Raw genomic sequence first — 27,931 nt, 5'->3', positions numbered from 1 at the left:
ACCCCATTTCCTGCCCGGGGCGCAGAGCGCCCTTGAACCGGCCCTGCCCTGTCCTCACTGACACATCACTCATCTCCTGATATACTCTGTTCTGCTGGGGACCCTGCTCCTCCCACTATATAACTCTCAGTCTGTGGCTTCCTGCTGCCTCCATTCCCTCCTCACATCATGCCACTGCCCCTGTCACATGCAGCCCTGTCCTCACTGACACATCCCTCATCTCCTGATATACTCTGTGCTGCTGGAGACCCTGCTCCTCCCACTATATAACTCTCAGTCTGTGGCTTCCTGCTGACTCCATTCTCCTCCTCACATCATGTCACTGCCCCTGTCACATGCAGCCCTGTCATCACTGACACATCACTCATCTCCTGATATACTCTGTGCTGCAGGGGACCCTGCTCCTCCCACTATATAACTCTCAGTCTGTGGCTTCCTGCTGACTCCATTGCCCTCCTCACATCATGTCACTGCCCCTGTCACATGTAGCCCTGTCCTCATTGACACCTCACTCATCTCCTGATATACTCTGTGCTGCTGGGGACCCTGCTCCTCCCACTATATAACTCTCAGTCTGTGGCTTCCTGCTGCCTCATCTCCTGGTATACTCTGTGCTGCTGAGGGATCCTGTTCCTCCCACTATATAACTCTCAGTCTGTGGCTTCCTGCTGCCTCATCTCCTGGTATACTCTGTGCTGCTAGGGACCCTGCTCCTCCCACTATATAACTCTCAGTCTGTGGCTTCCTGCTGCCTCCATTCCCCTCCTCACATCATGTCACTGCCCCTGTCACATGCAGCCCTGTCCTCACTGACACATCACTCATCTCCTGATATACTCTGTGCTGCTGGGGATCCTGCTCCTCCCACTATATAACTCTCAGTCTGTGGCTTCCTGCTGCCTCCATTCTCCTCCTCACATCATGTCACTGCCCCTGTCACATGCAGCCCTGTCCTCACTGACACATCACTCATCTCCTGATATACTCTGTGCTGCTGGGGACCCTGCTCCTCCCACTATATAACTCTCAGTCTGTGGCTTCCTGCTGCCTCCATTCTCCTCCTCACATCATGTCACTGCCCCTGTCACATTATTATTATTATCCTTTATTTATATGGCACCACAAGGGTTCTGCAGCGCCCAATTACAGAGTACATAAATAATCAAACATGAAAACAGCAACTTATAGCTGAAGACAATATAGGACAAGTACAGGGTAACTAAACATAGTTACATCAGCAGATGACACTGGAATAAGTATCAGGTGGCAGAACACTGCTGGAGTTGAAGCAGTTGAAGATTATTAAAGTAAGAAAGGATAAGCACATGAGGGAAGAGGGCCCTGCTCGTGAGAGCTTACATTCTAAAGGGGAGGGGTGGACAGACAGGGGTGACACAGATGGGGTACATAGAGAGCGTGGAACAGAGGGTTAGGATGAGATTTGGCTGGGTTTGGTGAAGAAGTGGGTCTTGAGAGCCCGTTTGAAGTTTTGTAGAGAGGTGGAGAGTCTGAGGGGGAGAGGTAGGGAATTCCAGAGAAAGGGAGCAGCACGTGAAAAATCTTGGAGGTAGGAGTGGGAGGAAGTAATCCTTAGGCAGGAGAGGCGGCGTGCATTAGCAGAGCGAAGAGGATGGGTGGGAGTGTAAAGGGAGATAAGATCAGAGATGTAGATGGGAGAGGAGTGGGTGAGGGCTTTGTAAGTGAGTGTGAGAAGCTTGAAATGGATTCTGAAGGGGATGGGGAGCCAGTGAGGTCTAGTAAGAGAGGAGAGGTGGACGTAGTGCGTTTGGTGAGGAAAATGAGCCGGGCAGCAGCATTGAGGATAGATTGGAGTGGAGAGAGGTAATTGTCAGGAATGCCAGTCAGGAGGAGATTACAGTAATCCAGTCTGGAGATGACCAGTGAGTGGATAAGAGTCTTAGTAGCATCCTGGGTCAGAAAGGGTCTGATCCTGGAAATATTTTTTAGATGAAAATGGCAGGTTTGTGAGAGGTGCTGAATGTGTGGTTTGAAGGAGAGGGAGGAGTCAAGGATTCCTCCAAGACAGCGCACTTGGGGGCTAGAGGAGATAATAGTGCCATCAATAGATAATGAGATTGTAGGAGGTGAGGTTATACGGGAGGGTGGGAAGATGATCAGCTCAGTCTTAGACATGTTAAGTTTAAGAAAGCGCTGGGACATCCAGGAAGAGGTAGCAGAGAGACAGTTGGAGATACGAGTGAGGAGAGCAGGGGAGAGGTCTGGAGAGGAAAGATAGATTTGGGTGTCATCAGCATAGAGATGATATTGGAAACCAAAAGAACTAATGAGCTTACCTAGTGAGGACGTATAGAGAGAGAAGAGGAGAGGACCAAGGACAGAACCTTGGGGTACACCTACAGTTAGTAGAAGTGAGGGGGAGGTGGAGTCATGAGAGGAGACAGAGAAGGATCGGTCAGAGAGGTAGGAAGACAGCCAAGAGAGGGCAGTGTCACGCAGACCAATGGAGTGTAGGATTTGCAGTAGGAGAGGATGGTCCACAGTGTCAAAAGCAGCAGAGAGATCAAGTAGAATAAGTAGAGAGTAGTGTCCCTTAGATTTAGCAGCATGGAGGTCATTGCATACTTTTGTAATGGCAGTTTCAGTGGAGTGGAGAGGACGGAAGCCAGACTGGAATGGGTCAAGCAGTGAGTGTGAGGAAAGAAAGGAAGTAAGGCGGTTGTAGACAATACGCTCAAGGAGTTTGGAGGCAAAAGGGAGGAGAGAGATGGGTCGGTAGTTGGAGAGAGTGTTTGGATCAAGGGTAGGTTTTTTAAGAATAGGAGAGATGAGTGCATGCTTGAAGGCAGAGGGGAGAGTGCCTGATGAGAGAGAGAGAGATTGAGAAGGTGGGAAAGATGGGAACAAGCAGAAGGAGAGAGGTAGCGGAGGAGGCGGGAGGGGATAGGGTCAAGTGGGGAGGTGGTGAGGGGACAGGAACGAATGAGGGCCATGAGTTCCTCTCCAGTTGCATGGGAGAAAGAGGTCAGAGATGGTGGGAGGGATGGGGAGGGGTGGTAAGGGATGGGGGAAAGCTGGTTACTGATGGTCTGGTGTGATGTGATGTCCTTACGTATGGAGTCAATTTTGGATGTGAAGTAAGTGGCAAAGTCAAGAGCAGAGAGTGAGGAAGGGAGACAAGGTGGAGGTGGGCAGAGGAGGGAGTTGAGAGTGGCAAAGAGGCGTCGGGGGTTGGAAGACTGGGAGGAGATGAGGGTCTTGAAGTATGACTGTTTAGCAAGAGAAAGGGCAGCACTGAAGGATGAGAGCATAAGTTTGAAATGAAGGAAGTCTGCCTTAGAGCGTGATTTCCTCCAGTGTCGCTCAGCAGTATGTGAGCAGTGTCGCTCATGCAGCCCTGCCCTCACTAACATATCACTCATCTCCTGATATACTCTGTACTGCTGTGAACATTCTGCTAATATTGCTGAGGATGCTCTGAAGTTGAAGGTTGATGAAGGGAACCTTAGCACTAGTAATGGCAGCAGCATGACAAGTCCTATTTTAATGATTACCGGGGGGTGGTCAGATCACTTTTTGAAACGGAGCAATTAAGGCAAAAATGCGCATGCGCATGGTACGCAGAGCGCATGCGCTAAGTATTTTAGCACAAAACTTAGTAGATTTACTCACGGCCGAACGAAGATATTTCATCGTTGAAGTGATCGGAGTGTGATTGACAGGAAGTGGGTGTTTCTGGTCGGAAACTGACCGTTTTCTGGGAGTGTGCGGAAAAACGCAGGCGTGCCAGGATAAAACGCGGGAGTGTCTGGAGAAACGGGGGAGTGGCTGGCCGAACGCAGGGCGTGTTTGTGACGTCAAACCAAGAACGAAACGGGCTGAGCTGATCGCAGTGTAGGAGTAAGTCTCAAGCTACTCAGAAACTGCTAAGAATTATTTATTCGCAATTCTGCTAATCTTTCGTTCCCTATTCTGCTATGCTAACATACACTCCCAGAGGGCAGCGGCCTAGCGTGTGCAATGCTGCTAAAATCTGCTAGCGAGCGAACAACTCGGAATGAGGGCCGTTATACAGTATATGTCAGCTTAAATCGCCAGCTCACAAGCAGATAGGTTATAGAACCAAATGTATTCCTTTCTTTGTTTTCTTACCTGACCACAAAGTTAATGCTGATTTTCATACCATTGTGATATGAACCATACACAGTAGAGCGTGTTACAGAAGTGTGATATTCGGATGTTGTTTCGCTGTTACCAGGAAGCCTGGGCGAGTGACCTTGGTAAAGTCAGAGATTTCCTGTGCGGTTACCTGCGGGAGACAGATGAGGAGATAGCGGAGCCGGTCCTACAGCTGGATGAGGTGAGGACTATCTGACCCTTCTATAGATATAATAAAGGGGCAATTCAGCAGGATAACCACATCAGCCAATCATAAGTCAGGATTCATCTGTGTAGGGCAGGTCAGATAATGAAAGCCACTGTCTGATTCGTTGCTATGGGTTTAGACTCATTTATTAACTGTAGAAAGTGCGCGCAGTTTTCTCTTACATTATGCCTTATTGTCGGATAGCAATTCATACTGCGATTGCCGGTTACTTTGCTGGTTGGCGGATCCACCTGAAAATGTGCACGGTTTAAGGAGTGAAGCGTCACTTATCAAACCAACTTCTTACTACGTCAGGTTCTTCCCCGTCATCCATTTAATCCGTACCTCCTAAAATACAGCTTGGTGTACCCTGACTTAGGACTTATATAAACCATGAAAGTGAGGGGACAGTGAGCTGTTTATTGCGGTACATTGGGCGTAAGTCATGTATGTACGCAATGGCCAATTATCACCCAACAGGTCGATAATCGTCAGACTGTGCATGTACCGCCATCACAATGTGCATGCGTGAGGGGAACCGCTGCGATCCCGCTCGCACTGAGGATTTTATGGAACAGTGATTGACAGGAAGTGACTGTTTAGGGGGTGGTAACGGGGAGTGGTTGGAGAAACGCTGGAGAAGATGTACAGTTTCAAGCCTCGGAGAGTGATAAAGTGGAGAAGTTATACAAACTGTCATTTCAGAGACTGTTATGGATAAATGACAGCCACCTTATCTCTCTCCGAGGCTTGATACATCTCCCCAACTGTGTGTTAGGAGAGACACATCCAGTCACAGAGATGATAAGAGATTGTGCTTCGGATAGATGACGGTCTCTGTTAGTCTAGCGCTCTCTGGTGGTCACAGTGTGTTTCTGCACCCTCAGTTCCTGACGTATCTCTTCTCCAAAGAAAATGCCATCATGGATTCCAAGTATGAGAGTGCGGTGCCGGAGGAGATGAACTACCCTCTGTCCCAGTACTGGATCTCATCCTCACACAACACGTAAGCTAGCCCCTATGGGGAACACGCTGCACATGACCGTTCCTGCCACTTCCATGTATTGCTGCTGAGATGCATGGACTTGTGCAGGTAGCACCCTTGATATTAGTGTCTATGACAGTCATTGCTGTTCCGTCCATAGGTACCTGACAGGTGACCAGTTCTCCAGTGAGTCCTCCCTCGAAGCTTATGCCCGCTGCCTGCGCATGGGCTGTCGCTGCATTGAGTGTAAGTAATGCATATGGAAATGTCCTCTTGCCTCAGGAGATACTTTATTTCCACCAGAAGGATTCAGAAACGGCATAATAACTATCTGACAAACTACTCATGAGCTCTCCCACCTAATAAAATGTCTTTATTTCCTTCTATCCCAATTATTATCATCCAGTGGACTGCTGGGATGGACCTGATGATCTGCCCATCATCTATCATGGACACACGCTGACCTCAAAGATAAAGTTTCTAGATGTCCTCTACACCATCAAGGACCATGCCTTCGTCACCTCCGAGTAAGGAGCCTGCAGTGTGTGTATCTTTAGCGTTATTGACCCCATAAGATGTGAAGATGACAGCGTTGTCTGCTTTGCCCCAGGTACCCGATCATCCTGTCCATCGAGGACCACTGCAGCGTCATGCAGCAGAGGAACATGGCCTACTACTTCAAGAAGGTGTTTGGGGACATGCTACTCACTAAACCGGTGGATATCAATGCGGACGAACTCCCATCTCCTAATCAACTTAAGAAGAAGATCCTCATTAAAGTAAAGTCCATACTGTATGAACTGATGTCTGGCGTGTTACACATGCAGAGCGTGTACTGACCAGAGATGCTGGTCCTCTTGGTGTCTCTTCCTTTAGCACAAGAAGCTGGTGGAGGGTAACCTGTATGAAGAGGTGTCTACAGCCAGTTATTCTGAAAATGACATCAGCAACTCCATCAAGAACGGCATCCTTTACCTGGAGGACCCCATCGACCATGTAGGTGTACCTGTAAACGAGGTGATCGCAACACTGATTGTGACTTCTGTGTCTCGCAGTGGTACAGGACCGCTGTACGCCATGCTTCCTTTCTTAAAGATGTTTATATATGGTATAAGGTCTAGTTGTGTTATTGGTTATATTATTGCCCTTATCCTGTAATGGAAATGGTCCACAAATGTCCCTCTGTCTTACTACAAATGGTCCTCTGCCTCTGCACACATGGTCCACTGCCTCTGCACACATGGTCCTCTGCCTCTCCACACATGGTCCTCTGCCTCTCCACACATGGTCCTCTGTCCTCTCCACACATGGTCCTCTGGCTCTACACACATGGTCCTCTGCCTCTCCACACATGATCCTCTGCCTCTCCACACATGATCCTCTGCCTCTCCACACATGCTCCTCAGCCTCTCAACACATGATCCTCTGGCTCTCCACACATAGTCATCTTCCTCTCCGCACATGCTCATCTTCCTTTCCACACATGGTCCACTGCCTCTCTACAACTGGTCCTCTTCCTCATTGCACATGGTCCTTTGCCTTTCCACACATGGTCCTCTGCCTCTCTACAAATGGTCCTCTGCCTTTCTACAAATAGTCCTCTGCCTCTCCACACATGATCCTCTGCCTCTCCACACATGGTCATCTTCCTCTCCACACATGCTCATCTTCCTTTCCACACATGGTCCACTGCCTCTCTACAACTGGTCCTCTGCCTCATTGCACATGATCCTTTGCCTCTCCACACATAGTCCTCTGCCTCTCCACAAATGGTCCTCTGCCTCATTGCACAAAGCACATGGTCCCAATGTCTGTATACTACTGTTCCACTGCTTGCCTCTTGATAACCTTCCCCTACATTATTTTTGAGTTTTAACTGTTTTCAATTTTCATACTCATTTCTTCCAACAGACCTGGAGTCCGCACTATTTTGTTCTCACCAGCAACAAAATTTATTATTCTGAGGAGACCTCGCGGTACCAGTCTAATGAAGATGAAGAAGAGGTGGAGCCAAAAGAGGTAGGGTCACTAAATTGGTGGTCTCCAGAATTTGAGTCTTTTGGGTGCCTCATTACTAGGTGGCGCCTACATTCTCCAGTAAATTGTGTTGTCTTTTCAATAAATGAAAGGCCAACTATGTTTAATTTTCTATCTGTCGATCAATCTATCTATCTATCTATCTATCTATCTATCTATCTATCTATCTAGCAATAGCCTTTAAAAAAAATGAGCGATTGCCATAGTTTCTGGTCTTGGCCTCTAGGAACTGAATAATAACGAGCTGCACTTCAGTGAGAAATGGTTCCACGGGAAACTGGGCGGAGGGCGTGACGGACGACAGATCGCAGAGAAACTGCTACATGAGTACTGCACCGAAACAGGAGGAAAGGACGGAACATTCCTAGTACGCGAGAGTGAGACATTCGTGGGTGACTACACCCTTTCATTCTGGTGAGGTCCACTGCGTAATTTACACAATAGGTGAAACGTACGTCTTTGTCACTTGCTGAAAATAACCTTCTCAAGTGATCACTAAAAGGAGCGGTGTTGTGGACACGGTGTGCCGCCATGACAAGCATGCCAACACTGTTCCAACGGCATATTGCTAGGATTGCTCGTCCCCACTGCTTTCATGGTCACATAAAATTTGGCGCCTGTGTTTAAAAATTTTTTGAACAGCTGATGAATAAAGCTTGAATTTTTGGTGAGATGCTTGGAGAAGGCCTGCTAAGCACAGGAGGAAGTTCCACCTCCCCAAAGAACACAACCCTATAAGTAATATCTTCATCTCTGCCCAGCTTGCGAAACGTTTCGTTCCTTCATACAAAGCAACGTAGATTTTAGGTCCTTTAAAGAACACGTTTTGTAGGATAATCTCCAATCTGACAGTGGTTTTCCAGACTTCATTCGTATTTATGCCTATAAATCTCAGTCAAACGAACCCTGTATTGTATACACATTTTATTTGGAACCGTATCTCGTTATCGCATGGTAATGGAGGTTATCATAGTTGAAAAGGTGCAGGAAAACTTATTGGGCGCTGGAAAGGGAATGGGCAGCCTAGGGTACACCTCTGGGGTTTTCCTCTTCCCCCAAAAATAGAACAAGAATAAAGGTATGGAGTGGTGTAACCGGGGCGCCCTCTTTCCGTGGTTATATGTGAAGACCAAAGCAATGGTCACCTTAACTAATAAATAGTGAACACAATATTGATATGTTGATATGAATTCCAATGAGTTTCAATAAAAACGTATAATTTAATACAATAAACATTCACATACATATAAGTAAAAGCATACCATAATGGTAAGCTAGGAGCCGCAGGTGTTAAAGGAGGCGGGGTGGTCAAAGGATACACCCTGCTCAGGCTCCTAAGCTTACTGATGGGTCATAAACCCCTGGATAGATGATGATGAATATTCAAAAAAGCTCAAATCACAATTCAAATAATGTTGGAAAGCATACCAGAGAGGTAGCTAAGGAGCCGCAGGTGTTATGATAAGCAGGGTGGTCCAGACTTCACCCTGCTCTGGCTCCCAAGCTAACCACAAGGTTGATGTCCAATAGATGAAAGGTTCGGGCTCCTAATGGATCCAGATATCCAACGCGTTTCGAGATCTCCAATCTCTTCCTCAGGGCTTGAGGAAGAGATTGGAGATCTCGAAATGCGTTGGATATCTGGATCCATTAGGAGCCCAAACCTTTCATCTATTGGACATCAACCTTGTGGTTAGCTTGGGAGCCAGAGCAGGGTGAAGTCTGGACCACCCTGCTTATCATAACACCTGCGGCTCCATAGCTACCTCTCTGGTATGCTTTCCAACATTATTTGAATTGTGATTTGAGCTTTTCTGAATATTCATCATCATCTATCCAGGGGTTTATGACCCATCAGTAAGCTTAGGAGCCTGAGCAGGAGGTTATCATAGTATATACTACATGATGCGCTTGCTGACAGAGCGTCTTTGTTTAGTTTTGGGCCTATATTTGCTGTAACCTTTAAAAAATCCCAACTGGATCCTTATGTCTTCCTGTTCCCCAGGCGCTCCAACCGAGTACAACACTGCCGCATCCATTCCAGGCAGGAAGCCGGCACCACCAAATTCTACCTGACGGACAACCTGGTGTTTGACAGCCTGTACAGCCTCATCAGCCACTACCGGGAGGTGCCGCTGCGCTGCAACGAGTTTGAGATGTGTCTCACGGACCCGGTGCCACAGCCCAACGCACATGAGAGTAAAGAGTACGCAGCAACCGCCGATCTGGCCTAGTGTAGTCTAGCCTGGAGGGCAGGAAATGCGGAAGCCTAGGGCCTTACTGTGCAGAGGGCATCAGAGAAATAACTAATTGCTACCTATCCCGACACGCCATGGAGATGGAGTAGGTGGTTTCAGCAGTTCAGATGTAGGGGGAGATTTATCAAAGCTCGTATAGATGGGGAGATATATCAAACCTTCAAGAGACAAATGGCTGTAATTTTCGAGTACAGTCTATAAAATGATAGCTAAAAGCTGATTGGCCCACAGTCACCCAAGATGTAAATGTCACCATGGTGATTTGCCTGCACATATAATACTATACATCCATGTTCTATAGGTTTATGTACAGTAGATGCAAATACAAATTGTGTTATTTTGCAGATGGTACCACGCCAGCCTTACCCGCCTGCAGGCAGAGCACATGCTAATGAGAGTACCACGTGACGGAGCCTTTCTGGTGCGTAAGCGTAATGAGGCAAACTCCTTCGCCATCTCCTTCAGGTGAGACTGCGCTCTGCTTGATGTACACGGAGGCAGTAACAGAGGAGCCTGTGATACAACTAGGGCAGGCATGTCCAAACTGCGGCCATCCAGCTGTTGAGAAACTACACATCCCAGCATACCCTGACACAGCTTTAGCATTCTCTGACAGCAAAACTGTGTCAGGGCATGCTGGGATATGTAGTTTCAGAACAGCTGGAGGGTCGCAGTTTGGACCTGCCTGACCTAGGGGAACTCGTTACTCTTATACTGCCCAAACGGATATCCTTAAACCCCGGCATGCTCAGACCATAGTTCATTGTCTGTGCCACCGGATGCAGCTCTGTTCAGTCAGGCACATGTAAGGGAAGATGGATCAAGATGGATAAAGATAAAATGAACTTCTCCACTTTAACTCTCTCCAAGGCTTGATACATATCCCCCATGTGTCTGAATTCAGGGAAATTACCTATGAAATATTAGGGGTTTTAATGGTGTAAACTAGGATGTACAGTAGCCCTGTGTTACTGGATGGGGTATATTAGATAACAGAGATGGAATACTCTATAGTATAACATTATATATGGGTTGGGGGTCAAATGCCGGCAGACGGAATACGGCGGCCAGAAGACCGACCGCGGCATCCCGCTGTTTAGAATCCCGACAGAGATCGGGAAGGAGGTACCCATCACACCCTTACCCCCTAACCCTCCCTTACTGCAGCCTAACTCTAACCCTCCCCAGCCTAAAGAGATTTACATCCTACATGATAATATTAAATACAGAGATCTCAGGCTGGGTATATCGTTTGTACAGCCGATGAGCTATATATCGCTAGTGCATCAGGGGGTTATGTACAGCCAATATGTCTGTGAATGACATCATGCACAGACATATCGGGTCAGCCCTGCAGCACAGCCGATGCCGATACAGTATGTAGATATCGGTGCATCTGCATGTGTGAGCAGGCAACTCACCGACCAACCCGTTTTGCCGCTGCAGGAACCACTGACAATGACATCGGAACTGGGCAGGCAAATTCAAATGCCCACTCAGCTCTGATATCTTGCTGGACATATAGGGGGTCATTCCAACCCGATCGCTTGCTGCAGTTTATCGCAACGCAGCGATAGGGTCGGATCTGCGCATGCGCTGGCTCCGCAGTGCGCCGGCGCATGCTGGGTGGCCAAAGGCCGTTGTATTGTAGCGATCACCTCTGCCTGATTGACAGGCAGAGGCGGTCGCTGAGCGGGAGGGGGCTGGACGGCGGCGTTAAGTCGCCGTTTAGGGGGGCGCGGTTCGGCCAATGCAGGCGTGGCCGGACCGTTGGGGGGGCGAACCGCGGCGGCTGTGTGACATCACACACAGCTGTTGCGACCCGGCTAGCGAGGAGGATCTCCCAGTCAGCCGCAGGAGCTGCGCTGGCCGGGAGTTACTCCTAAAATGCAAAAGTATCGCCACTGTGCGATGCTTTTGCATTTCTGCGTGGGGGGGCGGCAGCGCCTGTGCTGGGCGTCCCCCCGCATGTCTGAGTGCCTGATTGTAGCTGTGCTAAATTTAGCACAGCTACGATCAACTCGGAATGACCCCCATGAAGCGGCTGATAGGTAAGTGTGTATAGTTTCCCAAATTGGCTGTTTGGTCAGCGGGTCGCTGGATACATCGTTAAAGTGTGTACCCAGCCTTACATACATTTGCCAACATATGGTAAGCCACCAGCCACGGCAAGGTGTCTCTGCTCTGGTGGTCCTATGCTATATGATAATAGGAAACAAAACTAATTCCTCCCGGAACATGACAAACAGGCCAGCAAAGAGATTTATATCCTACTTAATAATGCAGAGATCTCAGTTACATACTTTTGCAAACATACTGTATGGTAAGCCACCAGCCACACCACGGTGTCTCTGCTCTGGTGGTCCTATGCTACATGTTAATAAGAAACAAACATAATTCCTCCTGGGACACGGCAAACAGGCCAGCAAAGAGATTTATATCCTACTTAATAATGCAGAGATCTCAGTTACATACTTTTGCAAACATACTGTATGGTAAGCCACCAGCCACACCACGGTGTCTCTGCTCTGGTGGTCCTATGCTACATGTTAATAAGAAACAAACATAATTCCTCCTGGAACACGGCAAACAGGCCAGCAAAGAGATTTATATCCTACTTAATAATGCAGAGATCTCAGTTACATACATTTGCAAACATACTGTATGGTAAGCCACCAGCCACGGCAAGGTGTCTCTGCTCTGGTGGTCCTATGCTGTTGCTGTATGATAATAAGAAACAAACATAATTCCTCCTGGAACACGGCAAACAGGCCAGCAAAGAGATTTATATCCTACTTAATAATGCAGAGATCTCAGTTACATACTTTTGCAAACATACTGTATGGTAAGCCACCAGCCACGCCACGGTGTCTCTGCTCTGGTGGTCCTGTGCTACATGTTAATAAGAAACAAACATAATTCCTCCTGGAACATGGCAAACAGGCCAGCAAAGAGATTTATATCCTACTTAATAATGCAGAGATCTCAGTTACATACATTTGCAAACATACTGTATGGTAAGCCACCAGCCACACCAAGGTGTCTCTGCTCTGGTGGTCCTATGCTACATATTAATAAGAAACAAACATAATTCCTCCCGGAACACGGCAAACAGGCCAGCAAAGAGATTTATATCCTACTTAATAATGCAGAGATCTCAGTTACATACATTTGCAAATACATGGTAAGCCACCAGCCACACCAAGGTGTCTCTGCTCTGGTGGTCCTATGCTACATATTAATAAGAAACAAACATAATTCCTCCCGGAACACGGCAAACAGGCCAGCAAAGAGATTTATATCCTACTTAATAATGCAGAGATCTCAGTTACATACATTTGCAAATACATGGTAAGCCACCAGCCACGGCAAGATGTCTTTGTATTATACTAGTAGACCCCGTGGACCCCCAGTTGTCAGAAAGCCAGGGGTCCTATTCTTGGGAGCACCTGATTTTCCCATTGTCAGGGACTTGTACATTTTCTGGCCCATTACTGGTCATGTCACTAATCCCGCTCATTCTCCAATAGAGCGGAAGGTAAGATCAAGCACTGCCGGATACAGCAGGAAGGCCGGCTCTTTATGCTGGGGAGCTCTGCGGAGTTCGAGAGCCTGGTGGATCTTGTCACTTACTATGAGAAGCACCCGCTATACCGCAAGATGAAGCTCCGGTACCCCATTAATGAAGAGGCACTGGAGAAGATGGGCACTGCGGTGAGTAACCAGACAGCTGGCGCCCCCTCCCTGATGCTGCCGGTACTGATGATGCTGCTGTGAAAAAGATATTTGTGCAGTGCTACAGTTTACAAAATGCCATCATCATTTAAACATGTTGTTGTCAATCAGTTTATATACTCTCATTACGGTCAATCAGTGGAGTAACCAGAAGAGATGTTATAGATAATACATTGTGAGGGTTATGTCCAGGTGTCGCAAAGTCTTCTGGTTCCAAGATTTATCAGGGTGTAAATGTTTCCCTTTCAGGACCTGGACTATGGGGCGCTGTATGAGGTTCGGACCCCCCACCTTTATGTGGAAGCCAATAAGATGCCAACATCTCGGGTAAGGAAGGACAGCAGTATTGTGTGACCGCGTATGGTAACTGTAGATCGTCGTGTACATCTCCTGCCCTGGTACTTGCCACTTTCTGTAGCCGATCTCTATCCTCAGCCGATAAACTCACGGGTCACATGTTTATACATTGTGTCTGGCATAGCCATGTGACCTGACGTTTGCTTAGCCCACAAGACCCTGCCTTCTAGGTCCCAAGGTTTCAGTATGTTGTGTTGACAAGCACAGTGTCAACCCCTCGTATATCCCATTAAATGGCTGCATCCATGTGAGACAGGAACCTTGGAAGATACAGTAATGTCTGTGTCTCCCGCAGTGCATGGTGAAGGCTCTCTATGATTACAAGGCCCAGCGAGAGGATGAGCTGTCCTTCTGCAAACAGGCCATCATACACAACGTGGACAAGCAAGATGGCGGCTGGTGAGTTTGCGCTATCTGTCTCTGCCTTTTTCTGTGTTGTTGTCCTGGTAATAACCTGATATCTGGACTTCTAGAGCTTTCATTTAGAATTACTTTATAGACTATGTTATATTAAAATTAGACAACAGCCTTAGTGACCTCATAGCCCTTCTCCAGGTCCTCTGAGGGGTCTGCACTGATACCAGTCATGGCATAGGCTGGTAAGATGGTCTCCTGGCTGATAATAATATGCTGTACTAGGATGCTGCATTATAATGGGAGTTATATTATAGTGAATAGTATATAATCAGTAAAAGGATTCAGAGATGTACAAAAAAGGATGTCTTACAAAGTGACCAGCAGCCAACACAGATTCTGCAGCGGTGGTACTAGTGACATGGACATCTTACAAAGTTACCAGCAGCCAACACAGATTCTGCAGCGGTGGTACTAGTGACATGGACATCTTACAAAGTTACCAGCAGCCAACACAGATTCTGCAGTGGTGGTACTAGTGACATGGACATCTTACAGAGTGGCCACCAGCCAACACAGATTCTGCAGTGGTGGTACTAGTGACATGGACATCTTACAGAGTGACTACCAGCCAACACAGATTCTGCAGTGGTGGTACTAGTGACATGGACATCTTACAGAGTGACCAGCAGCCAACATAGATTCTGCAGCGGTGGTACTAGTGACATGGACATCTTACAGAGTGGTCACCAGCCAACACAGATTCTGCAGTGGTGGTACTAGTGACATGGACATCTTACAGAGTGACTACCAGCCAACACAGATTCTGCAGTGGTGGTACTAGTGACATGGACATCTTACAGAGTGACCACCAGCCAACACAGATTCTGCAGCGGTGGTACTAGTGACATGGACATCTTACAAAGTTACCAGCAGCCAACACAGATTCTGCAGTGGTGGTACTAGTGACATGGACATCTTACAAAGTTACCAGCAGCCAACACAGATTCTGCAGTGGTGGTACTAGTGACATGGACATCTTACAGAGTGACCACCAGCCAACACAGGTTCTGCAGCGGTGGTGCTAGTGACATGGACATCTTACAGAGTGACCACCAGCCAACATAGATTCTGCAGTGGTGGTACTAGTGACATGGACATCTTACAGAGTGGCCACCAGCCAACACAGATTCTGCAGTGGTGGTACTAGTGACATGGACATCTTACAGAGTGACCAGCAGCCAACACAGATTCTGCAGTGGTGGTACTAGTGACATGGACATCTTACAGAGTGACCAGCAGCCAACATAGATTCTGCAGCGGTGGTGCTAGTGGCATGGACATCTTACAGAGTGACCACCCGCCAACACAGATTCTGCAGCGGTGGTGCTAGTGACATGGACATCTTACAGAGTGACCACCAGCCAACATAGATTCTGCAGTGGTGGTACTAGTGACATGGACATCTTACAGAGTGGCCACCAGCCAACACAGATTCTGCAGTGGTGGTACTAGTGACATGGACATCTTACAGAGTGACTACCAGCCAACACAGATTCTGCAGTGGTGGTACTAGTGACATGGACATCTTACAGAGTGACCAGCAGCCAACATAGATTCTGCAGCGGTGGTACTAGTGACATGGACATCTTACAGAGTGACCAGCAGCCAACATAGATTCTGCAGCGGTGGTGCTAGTGGCATGGACATCTTACAGAGTGGCCACCAGCCAACACAGATTCTGCAGTGGTGGTACTAGTGACATGGACATCTTACAGAGTGACCACCAGCCAACATAGATTCTGCAGCGGTGGTGCTAGTGACATGGACATCTTACAAAGTGACCACCAGCCAACATAGATTCTGCAGTGGTGGTACTAGTGACATGGACATCTTACAGAGTGGCCACCAGCCAACACAGATTCTGCAGTGGTGGTACTAGTGACATGGACATCTTACAGAGTGACCAGCAGCCAACATAGATTCTGCAGCGGTGGTACTAGTGACATGGACATCTTACAGAGTGACCAGCAGCCAACATAGATTCTGCAGCGGTGGTGCTAGTGACATGGACATCTTACAGAGTGACCACCAGCCAACATAGATTCTGCAGTGGTGGTACTAGTGACATGGACATCTTACAGAGTGGCCACCAGCCAACACAGATTCTGCAGTGGTGGTACTAGTGACATGGACATCTTACAGAGTGACCAGCAGCCAACATAGATTCTGCAGCGGTGGTACTAGTGACATGGACATCTTACAGAGTGACCACCAGCCAACATAGATTCTGCAGCGGTGGTAGCTAGTGACATTTACATCTTACATAGTGACCAGCAGCCAACATAGATTCTGCAGCGGTGGTGCTAGTGACATGGACATCTTACAAAGTGACCACCAGCCAACAACATAGATTCTGCAGCGGTGGTGCTAGTGACATGGACATCTTACAAAGTGACTACCAGCCAACATAGATTCTGCAGCGGTGGTGCTAGTCACATGGACATCTTACAAAGTGACCACCAGCCAACAACATAGATTCTGCAGCGGTGGTGCTAGTGACATGGACATCTTACAAAGTGACCACCAGCCAACATAGATTCTGCAGTGGTGGTACTAGTGACATAGACATCTTACAGAGTGGCCACCAGCCAACACAGATTCTGCAGTGGTCGTACTAGTGACATGGACATCTTACAGAGTGACCAGCAGCCAACATAGATTCTGCAGCGGTGGTACTAGTGACATGGACATCTTACAGAGTGACCACCAGCCAACATAGATTCTGCAGCGGTGGTAGCTAGTGACACTGACATCTTACATAGTGACCAGCAGCCAACATAGATTCTGCAGTGGTGGTACTAGTGACATGGACATCTTACAGAGTAACCACCAGCCAACATAGATTCTGCAGCGGTGGTAGCTAGTGACACTGACATCTTACATAGTGACCAGCAGCCAACATAGATTCTGCAGTGATGGTACTAGTGACATGGACATCTTACAGAGTGACTACCAGCCAACATAGATTCTGCAGCGGTGTTAGTGACATGGACATCTTACAGAGTGACCACCGGCCAACATAGATTCTGCAGTGGTGGTAGTGACATGGTCATCTTACAGAGTGACCACCAACCAACACAGATTCTGCAGTGGTGGTACAAGTGACATAGACATCTTACAGAGTGACCACCAGCAACTTATTTGTGTAACAGGAGATAAAAGATATTGGTGCATACTGTAGGTCAATATTCTAACCTCAAACCTAATTTTTTGTCTGTTATTACTACCATTGTCCTATAGGTGGCGAGGAGACTATGGTGGGAAGAAGCAGCTTTGGTTCCCTGCAAATTACGTGGAGGAGGTCAGCAGCACAGTTACCACGGACCAGGATGACACGGTAAGTGTCATTCGCCACAAAGGGAAGTGGGATGGGAATCCACGGGAATGCACCAAAAAATTAGGAGTATGCGAGTACCCCTGGGCTTCAACTATATTCTAGTTAGTCACCACAATGAGTATACAGACCCACCAGCATGACCCCACCCACCAGTGATATTATGCTCTGCTGCTTAGCTTCCCATTTAGCAATTGCATTCACCTGACTCATAGACAAGAAGAGCGTCTGTAACACAGGTGACTGCAATCATAACTTACAATATGTAGGAAGTCCAGGAGCAGAGCACTGTGTACCTGGTGGATGGGGTCATGTTGGAGGTTGTGTAAGTGGGAAGTCCAACCGCTGAGCATTTTGTACCTGGTGGATGTAATCATGTTGGAGGGTGTGTAAGTGGGAAGTGCAGGAGCCGAGCATTGTGTACCTGGTGTATGGTGTCATGTTGGAGGGTGTGTAAGTGGGAAGTCCAGGTGCCGAGCATTGTGCACCTGGTGGACGGGGTCATGTTGGAGGGTGTGTAATTGGGAAGTCCAGGCACAGAGCATTGGGTACCTGGTGGTAGAGGTCATGTTGGAGGGTGTGAAAGTGGGAAGTCCAGGAGCAGAGCATTTTGCACCTGGTGGACGGGCTCATGTTGGAGGGTGTGTAATTGGGAAGTCCAGGCGTAGAGCATTGTGTACATGGTGGACGGGGTTATGGTTGTGGGTGTGTAATTGGGAAGTCCAGGCGCAGAGCATTTTGTACCTGGTGGTCAGGGTCATGTTGGAGGGTGTGCAATTGGAAAGTACAGGCACAGAACATTGTGTACCTGGTGGATTGGGTCATGTTGGAGGGTCTAAGTGGGAGGTCCAGGAGTGGAGCATTGTGTACCTGGTGGATTGGGTCATGTTGGAGGGTGTGTAAGTGGGAAGTCCAGGAGTGGAGCATTGTGTACCTGGTGGATGGGGTCATGTTGGAGGGTGTGTAAGTGTGAAGCCCAGGCGCAGAGCATTGTGTTCCTTGGTGGATGGGGTCATGTTGGAGGGTGTGTAAGTGGGAAGTCCGGGCGCAGAGCATTGTGTACCAGGTGGACGGGGTCATGTTGGAGGGTGTGAGTGGGAAGTCCATATGCAGAGTATTTTGTACTTGATGGATGGGGTCATGTTGGGGGGGGGGGGGTGTAAATGGGAAGTCCAGAAGCGTAGCATTTTGTACCTGGTGGACGGGGTCATGTTGAGGGTGTGTAATTGGGAAGTCCAGGTGCAGAGCATTTGGTACCTGGTGGTCGAGGTCATGTTGGAAGGTGTGAAAGTGGGAAGTTCAGGAGCGGAGCATTGTGTACCTGGTGGACGGGGTTATGTTGGTGGGTATGTAAATGGTAAGTGCAGGAGCCGAGCATTGTGTCCCTGGTGGACGGGGTCATGTTGGAGGGTCTGTAAGTGGGAGGTCCAGGAGTGGAGCATTGTATACCTGGTGGATGGGGTCATGTTGGAGGGTCTGTAAGTGGGAAGTCCAGGAGTGGAGCATAGTGTACCTGGTGGATGGGGTCATGTTGGAGGGTGTGTAAGTGTGAAGTCCAGGCGCAGAGCATTGTGTTCCTTGGTGGATGGGGTCATGTTGGAGGGTGTGTAAGTGGGAAGTCCAGGCGCAGAGCATTGTGTACCATGTGGACGGGGTCATGTTGGAGGGTGTGAGTGGGAAGTCCATATGCAGAGTATTTTGTACCTGATGGATGAGGTCATGTTGGGGAGGGGGGTGTAAATGGGAAGTCCAGAAGCAGAGCATTTTGTACCTAGTGGACGGGGTCATATTGAGGGTGTGTAATTGGGAAGTCCAGGTGCAGAGCATTGGGTACCTGGTGGTCAAGGTCATGTTGGAGGGTGTGAAAGTGGAAAGTTCAGGAGCGGAGCATTGTGTACCTGGTGGACGGGGTCATGTTGAGGGTGTGTAATTGGGAAGTCCAGGAGCGGAGTATTGTGTACCTGGTGGACGGGGTCATGTTGGAATACATACTGTAGGTACAGCAGAGGCTTCCTGGGGCTTATTCATATGAGACCTGCATAGATAGAAATAGCACTAGCACAAGGCTATTGAAAACTATACACCTGTCTATATCACTATAATTATAATCACTAATGACTACATCCCCCCACACACTTCCTGTCCTTCTTCCCTTTCAGTCCCTGTTTTTTGGTCAGTCGGCAGAAAACAGCCCCCTGGGGAACTTCCTGAAAGGATTTATAGATGTCCCTTCCTGTCACATTGGTGAGCGCTGGGAGCCATGTTCTTCAGCCTGGACGGCATAAGGCAAACGCTTCAGAGACTGTGGGGAGCGGTAATTCTGATGGACATTGAGGCACGGTTACTTGGAGACAGATACAGTGAAGATCATTTAGGAAGTGAACGAGATTTCCCTGTGGGCCCTCTCTGTGTGTATTGCCAGGACCCACGGGTTTATGCAATAAGGGCAAACGTTTGCACAGGGGGAGGGGGGAAGATCCCAGGAATGTACAGAACAGGCACTGATTTGCCCCAGCAGAGCTGCTGGTCTTCCGTTATTGTCCTATACTCTAAATGGGACTTGTGTCCCCCCTACTTGGTGCAGCAGAAGAGCCCATTTCTGGGTGGTTTAATGAAAGGGGTGGCTAGAAAGGGGTATAAAGTAGAGGTGTTTCCTGCCGGTGGCAGACCATCAGACGCTTGCAGTGAGCTCACTTAGTGACCTCTAATGTCTTTCCACTGTGTGTCACTTTATATGTATTATATTATATAGTGTCATCTCTCCCATCCCCGCAGTCTTATCCAAGGAAGGAGGCAGCTGCAGGCCGTACATGTTCACTATCCACTCCCAGCAGATGTCCCTCCCGTCTCAGGCATTGGATGTGGCAGCCGACTCGCAGGAGGAGCTGAACGATTGGATCGCAAAGATCCGGGAGGCCGCGCAGAACGCAGATGCCCGGGTGAGTCCACAGACCCATAGATGTTTATTAACAGTTATTTATATAGTGCCAGCATATATGCACTTTATAATTGGTAATAAAACAAGGTAATGACAGGGAGGTAGGAGGGCCCTGCTCGCCGGCTTACACTCTGTAGGAGTGTGACACATGAGGGCTGGTGCCACATCTCCTATATATTAGCCCAAGTCTGTGACTCTGTGCTGGCCGTAACGCTGGGCGGAGTCACAGGCACAGATCTGGCCAGGAACAGTCCCCTCTCTCTCTCCGCCCAGTCCCCTCCCGATCTCCGCCCCTTCCCCTCTCTCCCCTTCTCCCCGTACTGCCCCTGGTGAGTGGTGACACCGCAGCCGCTGACTGTGAGCGGAACTCACATTACCCGCCTCACAGTCTTGCGGCTGCCACTGAGTCAGGGAGACATGCTGAACAGTGACTCCCCCCCCCCCCCACCCCCTCCCTCCCGCCCGTGGCAACCACCCGCGGCAACCACCCGCATCTGCCCCCCTCCCGCGGCACTCCCGTCCCCTCCCCCTCCCGCAGCACCAACATCCGCAGCACTCCCGCCCAGAGTCTTCACTTTTCTAACACCGGCTGCGGTCAAAAAGGGGGCGTGGCTTCGCGTCCCGACCCCGTTTTCGGCACGTTGTGGTTCGGGGGACACTGCTGAATCTGCAGTGCTGGCTTATGCGCTGTGACAGGAGCCGGCACTTTGGTGTCACCCCTCAGAGGGTAACACCCGGGTGCGGGCCGCACTCCCCGCACCCACGTTGTGGCGCCACTGCTCCTGCCCCCTCTCCCACCCGTAGCACAAACACCCAACGTCTCCACCCACCACCCGCGGGCACTCCCGTCCCCACCCCCACCCAGAGCACAAACACCCACGCAACCCACCCACGGAACTCCCGCCCCCTCCCCCCACCCCGTAGCACCAACACCCGCGGTAACCAACCGCATTCGCCCCCCACACGCTGCACTCCCACCCTCTCCCCCACCCGCAGCACCAACACCCGCGCCACCTACCCGCAGCACCCACCGCATCCACCCACCACCCGTGGCACTCCACCCCCTCCCCCACCCGCAGCACCAACACCCGCGGCACCCACCACATCCACCCACCACCCGTGGCACTCCCTCACCCGCTGCACCAACACGCGCACCACCTGCGGCACTCCCGTCCCCTCCCCCACCCAGAGCACAAACACCCGCGCCACCCACCCGCGGAACTCCCGCCCCTCCCCCAACCCGTAGCACCAACACCCGCGGCAACCAACCGCATTCGCACCCCACCCGCGGCACTCCCACCCTCTCCCCCACCCGCAGCACCAACACCCGCGGCACCCACCGCATCCACCCACCACCCGTGCCACTCCCCCCCCCCCCTCCCCCACCCGCTGCACCAACACCCACACCACCCGCGGCACTCCCGTCCCCCTCCCCCACCCAGAGCACAAACACCCGCGCCACCCACCCACGGAACTCCCGCCCCCTCCCCCAACCCGTAGCACCAACACCCGCGGCAACCAACCGCATTCGCCCCCCACCCGCGGCACTCCCACCCACTCCCCCACCCTCAGCACCAACACCCGCGGCACCCACCTCATCCACCCACCACCCGTGGCACTTCCCCACCCACAGCACCAACACCCGCACCACCCGTGGCACTCTGCCCCCTCCCCCACCCACAGCACCAACACCCACTGCCCCCCCCCAGCGGCACCCAACGCATCCCCCACATCCGCTCCCACCCGCGGCACTCCCACCCGTAGCTCCCACACCTGCAGCACCCCCCGCCCCTCCCCCACCCGCTGCAACCCTGCCCCTCCCCATACCCACCCGCAGCACCAACACCCGCGCCACCTACCCGCGGCACCCACCGCATCCACCCACCACCCGTGGCACTCCAACCCCCTCCCTCCCCCGCAGCACCAACACCCGCACCACCCGTGGCACTCAGCCCCCTCCCCCACCCACAGCACCAACACCCGCTGCCACCCACTGCGGCACCCAACGCATCCCCCACATCCGCTCCCACCCGCGGCACTCCCGCCCCCACCCGTAGCTCCCACACCTGCAGCACCCCTCCCCCATACCCACCTCTCCCCCCCGCTGCACCCTTCACCCAACCCGCACCACCACCGCATCTGCGCCTCCTGCACCCCCCCCGCACCCCCCCCCCCCCCCCCCCCCTAACCCTCGGAACCCAGCAGCTGCCTCCCACCACCCAACTGCACCACCACTGCTCCAGCCCCCACCCCCAGCACCCCCCCCCCCCCCCCCCCCCCCCCCCCCCTCCCCCATCCACGGCACTCCCACACCAGCTTCTCCCACACCCACATCACCCCTGCTCCCAACCCCCCACCCTTTGCACCCCCGCCCCTCTCCTACGCACAGCACCCCTGCTCCCGCACCCCCACCCCTCCCCTACCCTACCTGTATCACCCGCCCCTGCAACCGACCCTCAAACCCACCACACCGGCAAACCGCCCCCTCCCCCACCCGTGGCACCCCCCTACTCCACCCCCATACCCACCTCTCCCCCCGCTACACCTCTGCATCCTCCACTCCACCCGCACCACCACCGCATCTGCCCCTCCTGCACCCACACCTCTCCCATCCGCCACACCCTGCTCCTGCACCCCCTCCCCCACCCACGCCACACTCAGAACCCCCGCAGCCACCTTCCACCCCCCATCCGCACCACCACTGCCCCCCCACACCTGTCCCCCACCCATGGCACAACACCCCCACGCCCAGAACCCCCCCCCCACCCTACCCACGGCACTCCCACACCAGCTTCTCCCACAGCCCTCCCAAACCCACATCACCCTGCTCCCAACTCCCCACCCATGGCACCCTGACCCTCCACTACGCACAGCACCCCTGCTCCCGCACCCCCACCCCTCCCCTACCTGCAGCACCACCCCCACCCGCCCCTGCAACCATAGCACCCTCACACCCACCCACCCCCAACCGCACCACCCCGGCTAACTGCCCCCTCCCCCACCCGCGGCAAAGCCGTGCAGAGGTTAACGGGGCGAAGCCCCTAACGACGGTGTGAAGAGCGCCCGTAGGGCGCAATGAATCGCCTAGTATTACATATTGGAGCAGCCAGGCTGTAATGGAATAGTGGAGCAGTGTGATAGGCCGAGTATAGGAGCGGATTACATGTAAGGTTGGGAACTGTGCGGAGGGCTGATAATAAGGTAGAGTACCCCTGGAGGTAAGAAGGCAGTTTGGGAACTTGTATGTACACACAGCCTCCCCTGTTATACACACGCTGCATTGTGCCAGAGTTATACAGAAATAAAGGGAAGGAGATGAGACCCCGCGTGCGGGTTCACTATGTGACGCTCTGTGATGCTTTGCGCCTGTAGATGCAGGAGGGAAGATAATGGAGAGGAGGAAGAAGATCGCGCTGGAACTCTCTGAGCTGGTCGTGTACTGCCGGCCGGTGCCCTTCGATGAGGAAAGTAAGAGATGAAATTCTGTCTGTTCATATTCAGTTCTCTCATTTTACCATCCGTGGCTCCTATATGGAAACATCACATGAATTACCGGTTCTGCTGACTGATTACAGTGTAGAGAGCTGCTCTACTGGATATAGGCGTCTGTGTACTGAGCCTTGGAGAGAGATAAAGTACCAACCAATTAGCTCCTAACTGTCATTTTTCAAACACAGCCTGTGACATGGCAGTTAGGAGCTGATTGGCCGATACTTTATCTCTCTCCACTGTATCTCTCCAAAGCTTAGTACATAGACCCCACAGCCTCCAGGTGCGCTGTTGCTGCGTGGCGATAGCTCGGGGCTCATTAGCACATCGGGATATCTAGGATTGGGACATAATGATCAGTGACAGTTACATTGGCGCAGCTCCGGCTGTGGGAGATCCACGCGGTAAATAAATGATGGAATGACGTCACAGAATTAGCGCTCTGACACAGAAGATCTCCCACAAGGACTATTGCAATATTGATTCATATTGTTCTTTCTAATGTGTTATTTCATTCCGTACTTGGGGAACAATCAGGAGAAGTCCTGTAACCGCCATTCCTAGGGGAACGCTATCAGTGGTGTAACCGTTATATAGAATCCTCAGTGATTCTCTGCGTTCCAGAGCGGGAGCGTCCCGTGTTTTCTTTACACAAATGATCGTATGAAATCCCACGGATTCCACGCCATCGCTAACTCCTCTCCGCAGGTCACCAATGACCCTCAGAGATTGGGAAGTAGCCACACGTAGCTGAGTGGCGCAGTGGGCGTGGTTAATGTTGGATATATATTGTCTGTCTATGCTGAAACCTCCTCATACTTTTACTCATCAGTCATTTTCCTGTAATGAACAAGTTACCTGTCTCAGGTAGCATGTTCCTGGGTGTTTACACGAGAGCCTGTCCCAGGTGTGTGACCTGAGGGCGTGTTACTCCCGGCGGGGCCTGAGCCTCCCGTAGATCACATGTACTGTATACATACATTCCACACATACACGCTGATAGTGGTTTCCTGATGCCTGGTTTAGTAAATCACCCCCAGGGTTCTACAAGGATAAGAGATACATCCTGCCGCAGAACTTCCTCCGGTGTCCTCTGACCCTACATTCCACTGTGCTACGAGTCTGTTATTCAGCACAGTTGTAGAATACAGCACTATAGATGTTTCCTATCCGCAGCAACATCATGCGCCGATCATCAATCACGCTGACACTTATTTCACTGGGCACAATACTGATAACATACAGAGGACACGCGCGGATACGGCTCCAGCACACAGCAAAGTATACAACGCAAACTGGGCGCCTCCCAGATAAGATCCCATACTGCCCGGGTTATCTTTCTGATTAGCCATGACTGGACGGACATTGGGACTGTCCATATCACACAGGGCACCTTTCTGTGTCTCAATGCGTTAGTTATGTTGGTTCGGCGGGAGTGTAACTGGAAAGTGCGAAATGCGTTGTACTAAACACACAGGATGGGTCCCTATGTCCAGCACCGGGGGGATGTGGCGCCAGCAAGTTTTACTTTACTGATGTACAGTATATGGTTAGGTGCGGCTCCGCCTGAAATGACACCGCAAACAATTGTAAGCTCTTCAGTCCAAAGCGCTTGCCATCAGTTTGTTTGATACATTCTGTGCTTGTTGCTTGTTTGTACAGTATTGTGTACGTTTGTGTTTCATACATGTTCCGTGTATGCATCTTGTATGACAGAGAAGAGATATACTAGCGCCCGGCCATACCTGTGTTTTTATTGTCCCCGGTACATATAATATAACTACCGTCATCCTGAATGCATCTTGTATGTAGTATGTGTGTCTTCCTGGGTGCACTATGTATGCAGAATGTATTTCCTGCGTGTATCAGTCATGTATGAGGGTGAAGTGTCTCCTGCTCCGGTATTAACCCTTCCATGGCAGGGCGCAGTGTGAGCTCATTAGGCTGTGTGTCTCTGTAGGGATTGGCACAGAGAAGGCCTGTTACAGAGATATGTCGTCGTTCCCTGAGACCAAGGCTGAGAAATACGCCAACCGCAGCAAAGGGAAGAAATTCCTGCAGTACAACCGGCGCCAGCTGAGCCGCGTCTACCCCAAGGGGCAGCGCCTGGATTCCTCCAACTATGACCCGCTGCCCATGTGGATCTGTGGCAGCCAGCTGGTGGCGCTGAATTTCCAGACACCAGGTAAGAAGCACCCATGGCACACAGGTGCAGGCAGTGCCCCAATGCTGCAAGTTATCAATATATATTTCTTCTCCGACAGTAAGAGTTATTTCTAGCCACTGTACTACTACAAGTTCCAGCATGCATGTTGTATCAGAGGCTGCCTCTGGGTTTCCAGCTGTTGTAGTACTACAAGTTCCAGCATGTATGATGCGTCAGTGACTACATTAGTTTCCAGCTGCTGTAGTACTACAAGTTCCAGCATTCATGGTGTATCAGGGGCTACCTCTGGGTTTCCAGCTGCTGTAGTACTACAAGTTCCAGCATGTATGATGCGTCAGTGACTACATTAGTTTCCAGCTGCTGTAGTACTACAAGTTCCAGCATGCATGTTGTATCAGGGGCTACCTCTGGGTTTCCAGCTGCTGTAGTACTACAAGTTCCAGCATGCGTGTGAGCCAGGGGCGGTTACACTCACTGCCCTCCTCTCTCTGCACACAGACAGGCACATGCAGCTGAACCAGTCGCTCTTCATGCTGGGCGGGCAGAGCGGCTACGTACTGCAGCCAGACATCATGAGGGACGAGCTCTTTGACCCGTTTGATAAAAGCAGCCTGAAGATTGTGGAGCCAATTACAGTCCAGGTTCAGGTGCGTAGCGGAGCCGCCATGACATCATCACCGCTGGGGTCTATGGGGCAGCTATAGTTACTACAGAGCACAGGGTGCGGGGTAACTAGGCCGCTGGGGTCTGTGGGGCAGTTATAGTAACTACAGAGCAGAGGGTGCGGGGTAACTAGGCCGCTGGGGTCTGTGGGGCAGTTATAGTACCTGCAGATACAAATCCTACAGAGCAGAGGGTGCGGGGTAACTAGGCCGCTGGGGTCTGTGGGGCAGTTATAGTAACTACAGAGCAGAGGGTGCAGGGTAACTAGGCCGCTGGGGTCTGTGGGGCAGCTATAGTACCTGCAGATACAAATCCTACAGAGCAGAGGGTGCAGGGTAACTAGGCCGCTGGGGTCTGTGGGGCAGCTATAGTACCTGCAGATACAAATCCTACAGAGCACAGGGTAACTAGGCCGCTGGGGTCTGTGGGGCCATTATAGTAACTACAGAGCAGAGGGTGCGGGGTAACTAGGCCGTCGGGGTCTGTGGGGCAGTTATAGTACCTGCAGATACAAATCCTACAGAGCAGAGGGTGCGGGGTAACTAGGCCGCTGGGGTCTGTGGGGCAGTTATAGTAACTACAGAGCAGAGGGTGCGGGGTAACTAGGCTGCTGGGGTCTGTGGGGCAGCTATAGTTCCTGCAGATACAAATCCTACAGAGCAGAGGGTGCGGGGTAACTAGGCTGCTGGGGTCTGTGGGGCAGTTATAGTACCTACAGAGCAGAGGGTGCGGGGTAACTAGGCTGCTGGGGTCTGTGGGGCAGTTATAGTACCTACAGAGCAGAGGGTGCGGGGTAACTAGGCCGCTGGGGTCTGTGGGGCAGCTATAGTTCCTGCAGATACAAATCCTACAGAGCAGAGGGTGCGGGGTAACTAGGCTGCTGGGGTCTGTGGGGCAGTTATAGTACCTACAGAGCAGAGGATGCGGGGTAACTAGGCTGCTGGGGTCTGTGGGGCAGTTATAGTACCTACAGAGCAGAGGGTGCGGGGTAACTAGGCCGCTGGGGTCTGTGGGGCAGTTATAGTACCTGCAGATACAAATCCTACAGAGCAGAGGGTGCGGGGTAACTAGGCCGCTGGGGTCTGTGGGGCAGTTATAGTACCTGCAGATACAAATCCTACAGAGCAGAGGGTGCAGGGTAACTAGGCCACTGGGGTCTGTGGGGCAGCTATAGTACCTGCAGATACAAATCCTACAGAGCACAGG

At 51.0% G+C, this 27,931-nt stretch overlaps 1 protein-coding gene across 1 annotated transcript in view; it reads left to right on the top strand.

The window, feature by feature from the left end:
- The window catches only part of LOC134927147 (1-phosphatidylinositol 4,5-bisphosphate phosphodiesterase gamma-1-like), a 150,170-nt gene that overhangs the window by 108,193 nt on the left and 14,046 nt on the right, over positions 1-27,931 (top strand). Inside the window, exons 9-27 of the mRNA XM_063921215.1 lie at positions 4,238-4,339; positions 5,233-5,351; positions 5,491-5,576; positions 5,737-5,857; positions 5,941-6,109; positions 6,207-6,326; positions 7,242-7,349; positions 7,594-7,781; positions 9,373-9,573; positions 9,971-10,090; positions 13,156-13,339; positions 13,610-13,687; positions 14,013-14,116; positions 17,375-17,471; positions 19,628-19,712; positions 20,244-20,411; positions 23,785-23,874; positions 25,856-26,080; positions 26,561-26,709. Coding sequence (XP_063777285.1) covers positions 4,238-4,339; positions 5,233-5,351; positions 5,491-5,576; positions 5,737-5,857; positions 5,941-6,109; positions 6,207-6,326; positions 7,242-7,349; positions 7,594-7,781; positions 9,373-9,573; positions 9,971-10,090; positions 13,156-13,339; positions 13,610-13,687; positions 14,013-14,116; positions 17,375-17,471; positions 19,628-19,712; positions 20,244-20,411; positions 23,785-23,874; positions 25,856-26,080; positions 26,561-26,709 — 2,514 coding nt within the window. The remainder of the gene's footprint in view (positions 1-4,237; positions 4,340-5,232; positions 5,352-5,490; positions 5,577-5,736; positions 5,858-5,940; positions 6,110-6,206; positions 6,327-7,241; positions 7,350-7,593; positions 7,782-9,372; positions 9,574-9,970; positions 10,091-13,155; positions 13,340-13,609; positions 13,688-14,012; positions 14,117-17,374; positions 17,472-19,627; positions 19,713-20,243; positions 20,412-23,784; positions 23,875-25,855; positions 26,081-26,560; positions 26,710-27,931) is intronic.

This window comes from Pseudophryne corroboree, chromosome 5 (genome assembly GCF_028390025.1).
Source record: "Pseudophryne corroboree isolate aPseCor3 chromosome 5, aPseCor3.hap2, whole genome shotgun sequence".
NCBI classification, from domain to species: Eukaryota; Metazoa; Chordata; class Amphibia; order Anura; family Myobatrachidae; genus Pseudophryne; species Pseudophryne corroboree.
The sequence above is the reverse complement of the archived record's forward strand: the minus strand, read 5'-3'. Positions and strand labels throughout refer to the sequence as shown.